The sequence below is a fragment of the Diuraphis noxia genome, unplaced genomic scaffold (genome assembly GCF_037042655.1).
Source record: "Diuraphis noxia isolate RWA-SAM2 unplaced genomic scaffold, SU_Dnox_SAM2 contig0004, whole genome shotgun sequence".
In the NCBI taxonomy this organism is placed as follows: Eukaryota; Metazoa; Arthropoda; class Insecta; order Hemiptera; family Aphididae; genus Diuraphis; species Diuraphis noxia.
Window position 1 is genome coordinate 38130670 of NW_028301714.1, and position 7753 is coordinate 38138422.

The window sequence follows — 7753 nt, forward strand, 5'->3', positions numbered from 1 at the left end:
GATTGGCCTAGGTAACTGGTAATTATGGTGTCATTCACCAACCATGATCTACTAGAAAATTTCTAAAGTCCGTTCGAATCAACGCTTGATATGTGACACTGCAGATGACATAGCAGTGAATCCGAATTAACACTATTAGTAAATGGTAGAAATTGGGACGTAGGTAGTTATTATTCAGTTAAAACATTTATAATTTTCCGTCACACGTCGCACACTAATTAATCCTAACGCGGCATTACAGTATAATTTGTAGATTTCCGCCATGAGTCAGATAACCATTCCCATATATTTACCATGTACTTGGCGTAATTCAGATTTGTTAGGATGGCGTTGTCGGGGTTGATTCATCGCGAGATGAGTTTGTCGTAGCACGCGGGTGAGACAATTTCCGGATTTGTCGGTGAAGACTGTTGCGAAAATAAACCGCATAAACCCGCAAGGCGAGTGTTACAGGTCAATATAGGCAAAATTAAATTGTACAGGCTGATTCACTAAGCATAGTCACCTCCATTTTAACTTTTAACATTATGTTCATCTGAATTTTTGTATTTTACCGGTTGGTTCTATAGTCAAGGAGTGAAATCTTAAACACTTAGACGTTAGACTGTTTATGCAATTTAAAAAGTTATATATTATGTACTTATGTCGAGATACAAACTTTTTTTTTCAAATGAGAACCACCTTTTTCACTGTAAAATGATTAAGGAGATGTTTTTTTTTAAAGTACTTTTATAAATAAAAATTCAAACTAGTAGTTTCTGAGTTATTAAACTTAAAATATCTATCTACTGAGGATAATAGGTAGTTCATAATATGTATTAGGTATGGCAGTATGTGGTGTTATGTTATATGTTTATATGTTGCTTATTTTTGTGAACTAATTTATAAAGACTTTAATCGTTAATACATAATATATACATTTTAATAGCTCAAATTTAAAAATATCAATTTTAATTTAAATATATTAATGGGTACCAATATTTAAAAAATGAACGACCTTAATAAAAAAAGGTTGGTTATCATTGGAAATAAAAAGTTTTTACCGCTTTAAAATATTTCTCAGTTATAGTACAAAAAATATAAGTATTTGAAAATATGTTATTTATGTATGATAATATTAATTTAAAAAATAAAATCATAATTTGAATAGATGCATTATTATGGAATTTAAGATGGGGAGGGGGCTGTGATGAATAAACTTGGTTAATAATTATTAACTTAGCTATTTATCGTGCTTATTTTATATAAAACGAAATCCATATTTTGTTTCAACACCCGGTAATAAAAATCGTTTATGTGAAATATTGTATATTAATAAATGCCTGATATGAATCGGTGCTTTTAATTCCACGTGAAAATATCTAAAATATTATAACACATACATAAGTATTTATTGTACTATGGCGGATGGCAGAATACCGATAATATTCATGAAATACGTAAGGATAGATTGGAAAAAAGCAATTTTTAATTTGCAAATTCTTGTACTATAATTTTTGTATAGCTTGATAAAATATTGTAAAATTTATGTTACATATTGGTATATTACTATAGTATAATATGATTACCTAATGACGGTTTAGTGAAATCTTTATAGCATTTAATACTGCACTTTATTGTTTTCGTCCTTCTTTTAAACACATATCGATGAAATCACTATTATATTATTCGATTTTATTTTGATTAAGAGGACGCTACACCCACATGTGTTGTCTCCGTCTTAGAAATGTAAAACGTTGCGAAAACTGTTTTGCGTGGGAAAGAACCACTCTAGCTGTAATCCAAGATATGCAACCAAATTTCCATACTATGAAGCGGAGAATATTTACAGTGAAAAGTTTTTTATTTTTTTTGATATCAGAACTAAAAAAAAATTTATTCAAATTTGAAAAACTCAGAAATAATGAATTCTTAAACAATAAGAACTTTTTTCGTATTTGTGATATCGAAAAATTAAACACTATGTTGCACAGTAAATATTCTCTTCTCTATCAAGTAAAAATTTGGTTACTTAGCTTGGATTACAGTTTGAGTGGTTCTTTACCGTACAAAACAGTTTTCGCAATGTTTTACATTTGTAAGACAGAAACAATACATGCGGTGTAGCGTCTTCTTGAAATTTATGTTTTGATATTATCCATTGAAATGGCACTATAATATTATATTGACCAATAATTAATTAAATTCAAATATTGTATGAAAAAAAAAAGAAACTATGGAATAAAACGTCATAAATAATGTGTACATATAATATATATGTATGTTACCTATACATGGATATATAGGTATATTATAATATTGGTGTGGGAGCAACAAATGTTTTATTTGAACGAACATCATATTGTATTCAACATAACGTCACAATATTATTAAATCGTCTTATTTCACTATTAATCGCAAATAAACTGTTAGATATTAAAATATGCATGTCACAATAACTTTTGTTTAGCATCTCCACGTGCAGGTGTTCCGTTGGTTTTGCGTATGCATATATTTTGGTATAAACTTTTCTTCATTTACATTAAGTATCGCACGCCTTATAAATATATTCTTATAGAACAATTATTTGTCGAGAAGAATCTAAATTTTTCGTTAATACTGTAATAACAAAAGCAGTTTATATTATACGCGTATACCTACTATATTGTATTAAATATACATTGATATTAAACCAATAGCTTCACACCTCTACCACCGTCTTCTGAAATATAAGATAATGTATAATAAAATTATATTATATTATATATATATATATATATATATATGATATTGATGTTTTTTGACTTAGTGTGTAATAATGATAGGTATAATATTCAGTTTCTTTAAATTAATTATTCAAAACACGAATTTATTAGATTTTCCGTAACCCTAAGAAATGTCAATATTAATGTCTGAACTGAAAAATGTTTTTCGTAATTCACTCCGTAAAAATTAAGAAGCGGATGATTAACTTTTAAAGCGTTTGTCATAATAACCAATCGAAAAAAATAAATATTTTTCCAACTATATTAGATTTTATCAGTCACAACCATAATAGTTTTTTTTAGTTATTATTAAACACTATGTTGATGACTTTAACACTCCTATCACTCCTTAATCTAATTAGGTTCATGTTCGTCACTGGTTTTTATCAAAATTCGTTGAATCATCGTAACTACTGCAGCTGACTAAAACCACTTATCTATATTATAGGTATTCTATAATAATATCTTTTCCATAATCAATATTGGAAATTTAATGAAAACGATATCAACAATTTTTTTTTACTCTAGTTAATCTTCAACGTCTGTGACTGTAATCGTTACTAACAACGTTACTATAACGTTATCACTGTTGCTGTAGTTGTACTGGTCACTTTATTATTGTTATACAAGTACATCAAGATTTCGTTATCTACAAAACGTAATCGATTGCATTGACGGAAACAAATGCATTGGTCGAATATAACATGTGCATATATGTCCACGTCAGTTTACGTATTAGATGAAAGGAGAGAGTGATATAGCGAGTTTGCAAGGTAGAGCTAATACGTGGGAGAATTATAAGTGAGGCGGGGTGGAAAGAGAAATAGAGCGATCGTTACGAATAAACGTCGCTTTTATTGCGTTTCTAAATATATAGTTAAGGTTCTATGGTCCGTAGTGTAAACCACCGAACGGGATGTATAATCGACTGACTGTTGGATTTTATTTGCAGAAATCGCAGTGCCGTCAAGACCCATGGCGATTACTGAAGAACCAGATGATGATCGCAAAGGTGAGTCACACACTCATGAGTTATTATTAAAATACCTACCTATATTTATTTCATCTAATGATTTGCTAAATAATTTTTATTAATGAACTTAAAACAGTTCGGTATCATTAACATTTTCTATAAGTAGGTATAATAAATGATTATTGTGAGATTTGTTCACAGTTTGCTTAGAAACTAAACATATATATTTTTTGAAGAATATTTTAATATTTTATATTCAATATAAAATTGAATTATTCTTTTATTGTTATACCTATACGTTTCTTTTGAGTGACTTAGAATTGAAAAACGACTTTCATACTGTGTAAAAAATTCGATTTTAATTAGCGCAAATAATCACTCAAAATTTCATAGTGATAATTTTCTTAAAAAATAAAAATAGTCGTTAAAATAATAAATGAGAATTTATGAGATAAAAATATGTATCGAATCTATATGGCCTATCGTTAGTATGTTATTTTAATCATTACTGTCTTATATTTTTCAGTGCATTTTTATTTATCAGTGCCCCTTATATTGATTTTTTTTAACGCGCTCCTATGACCCCATTACAAAACACACGTTACCTACGACTCTCAAACGCGCCTTAAAGGGATTACAAATGGTGATTTGCTAACCTTGTCCATCACATATTGTGAAATATAAACATTTTTCGTTAAGTCTATACTTTAAATAGACTAACTCACACGTCTAATTTAATCTCTACACATAAGTTCCGCCAAAGTGCATTGGAAAATTGGAACTTCCAAATTTGTCACATTCTTTTTTTTTCTTTTTTTTTGATAAACTCAAGGAAAAAAAAATCTAAAATGTAGGAAAGTTAATATCAATTAGCCTTTATGATTTACGTCAAGTTCAAAATTTGTTTTCAAACTCCTTATCATTAGATAGAGATCAATCAATGGTCTATAAGTTAGAAATATGTTTCTAAATTCCCATACGATAAACTTGTTATATTGTAGATTCATAGTGCTTAAGTGCTTCCAATAATTCCAATTACCTTGACTCATATAACTATCATAATTATATGATAATATTATAGAGGGCTTTAACCACAGATTAATTTACTTAAAAACTCCAAGGAGCTAGGAGGTTAAGGTTTCCCACTAGCCTACGACGACTCTTGAGTAGTTGAGTCATTTAAAAAAATTTTATCATACAAAAAGTTATGAAAAATTATTTCGCCATAAGTATTAGAGTTTTTTTTAATTGAAAATATTGTATTTATGAAGAATTTCAGCACCTAAATGTATCAAATTTTGTTTAAAATTGTAATACTTTAAATTCTGTATATTATAGTTATCATGCTTAATGTTTACAAAAAATAAAAATGAAGTTGAGTTGGCGAGCCAAGCGATCGGAGAGAAGAAATGAAATATCCGATAGTAAAATGTACAAAACTATATAGAATAAAGAAGTTTAGTTAACAATATTAGAGAGTTTTAAGTATCGAGCTATTAATAATAGCTATTTATTTATCTTTTAGTTTCCAATGCAAATATATTATGTAAGATAAAATATACTAAACTTGTTTTTATGTATCAAAGAGGTTATAGGTAAACTGTTATGATAAAATATTACGATCTATTGCGATTTCGTCTTCGCAGATTATGATGATGACGACAATGATGGATATAACGGTGGCCCATCAGACATCATTTTCAACTCGTTGCCTACAGACAACAGTTCGCTCAACTCTGACGCGGTCCGATGGTCGCATGACGGCATCTTCGGTTGGCTCGCGTCAGCCGGATGCTGTTGGATTGTATCCACCTTGATTTTCGGCAGGTGATCGTCGTCGGTCGTGAATTGCTCGTAACATCCGATGCGGAAGCTTCGTCGTGCACGATATTGTCTCACGATCGAAATATAGTGCTCTGGCGTGGCGTTGTCCCACCCTCCGGAACCGGAAAGGACTGTAGTAATTTTTTACGCCCTTAAATTTTCGTGTCTTGATTTTTTTTTCTAGTCTAAGTGCGTTATTCTCCTCGTGCATTTTGTATGATAAAAAACAAAAATAAAAATCGTGTGATTTGTTCCGGCGATCATGTGGTGTTACAAGATTAAATTTGTCGCTTTGATTTGTATTGTATCTGTTATAATAACTACAATGAGTACAGTTAATATTATATTAAACTTATTATGATGTAATGCGAATCAAATGTTATTATAAATTATGTTATATTATTTGAATAATTATAAAGTTTTTATAGCATAATAATATAATATTTTGTCCTACTCAGCACTGTATAATAATAATAATAACAATATAAAAATACTTACAATGTTGTGATGTATATGCGTGTGTAGTCTTCGCCAATACAGTTGTATATATTACTATAGTTATAATACTTATTTTGATCGTTTATAATAAATAAATATAAACACGCACTCATGCATACATATTTATGATAATACAATAATATCTCTAAATAATAACAATACTATACGTGGAGGTACGTGTTTGTGCGTGTGTCCGTGTTTATATTCAATACAATTAAATTTCATTTGTATACTCTGTGTATATATTATTATTGCGTAAGAAGCGCAATGTGATTCCGATGGTAATTCGCGTCCTTTATCATACACAATCATCCTAGTATAACAATTGTGTATTGTGAGTGGGTTGGTGGTGGGGGGGGGGGAGAATAAAATAGAGTCCTTCGTGAATAATTATTGTGGTACAACATTTCGAAGTAACTGATCGGTATGGTATATATCTGTATCATCGTAAAAGCCCAAAAAACTTAGAAAACAAATAATTTTTTTTTTATTATTCAAACCGTTTATTAATAACCATCGAAACCAAATTCAGTTAAAATGGTGCAATCCTGTATATATATATTTATACGCAGAGTGATTAACCAAACTTCCTCACTACCTTTTTTTCAATAATTTAGTTATTCAAAACTGGATTATTGGAATTTTTTTTAACATATTGTATACCTACTACTTGAAGATTTTTAAATTATTAAAACTTTTGCGCTACTTTGTGCCATCCTGCAGAGATACAAACTTCTATGTTTCAAATAAGAACTCCTCTTTTCTAATAAATATTATCTAGCGTATAATGATTCTAAAAACATTGCCGGATCAAAATAAAAATAGAATGAGTAGTTTTTGACTTATTTAAATTTGTGTACTAAGGAAAAGGATTATAGTCCTATGATAATATGGAAGATAATATGAGGATTACGGTATGGTGACTTGGGAGTGTTAATAATTAATAAATCTATCAAAATTTATAATTTGTAAAAAAGGTTCAAAAATTACAAACACTAGATCTAATATCACTAATATTACATCGTATCCTTGTAAAACCATTTTTAAGAATAATTATCCTCATTATACATATTTAGATAATTAAATTACTCAAAATTACTGACGTTATTTGTATACGTATCAGAAAGATTTAGAAAGTAATTTGAATAAAATCTTAATGTTGGCAATGAATACAATATTTTAATTTAGTCGTGTTTTTGTTGATAAAATGCCAAGTAAATTACTATAATATAACAATAATAATAAGTGCCCTATTTTTATTTTACGTGTGGAAGTACACCTAATTCAATTACCTATCTCATGAAGTTTTTATATTTAATCGGAAATGCACAAAGGCGGATTGCTCACCTAGGCAGAACCTTGACCACAAGCCGAGGTACTTATAACATTAACTAAAGCATTTCTGTTAAGTGAGGAAAATTAAAATTAAATACACTTAGAGATGTATATGTTAGGGAATTGTTATATTATTTTGCCAGTCGAAAACGGGTAGTACAGTTATATAAGATTTTAAAAAAATACACCAGTAAACTCTATAATCTATTATTCTGAGTAATATAGAGTCATATTTGAAACACATTAATTTAAGTGATTTTTGGTTACCATACCTATGTATTAACAAATTGTTGAAAATTTATATTATCAACAACAATGAAATATGTACGATCATGACTATGTGTCATGTGTTTCTATTAAGCAAAAAGAAAAAGGAAGA

At 28.9% G+C, this 7753-nt stretch overlaps 1 protein-coding gene across 3 annotated transcripts in view; it reads left to right on the forward strand.

The window, feature by feature from the left end:
- LOC107164300 (lachesin-like) overlaps positions 1-6269 on the forward strand; it is a 105860-nt gene extending 99591 nt beyond the window's left edge. For all 3 annotated transcript variants that reach the window (XM_089226853.1, XM_089226852.1, XM_089226854.1), the window contains exons 10-11: positions 3697-3756; positions 5364-6269. In XM_089226853.1, coding sequence (XP_089082979.1) covers positions 3697-3756; positions 5364-5548 — 245 coding nt within the window. In that variant the 3' untranslated portion in view covers positions 5549-6269. The remainder of the gene's footprint in view (positions 1-3696; positions 3757-5363) is intronic.
- The last annotated feature ends 1484 nt before the right edge of the window (positions 6270-7753 follow it).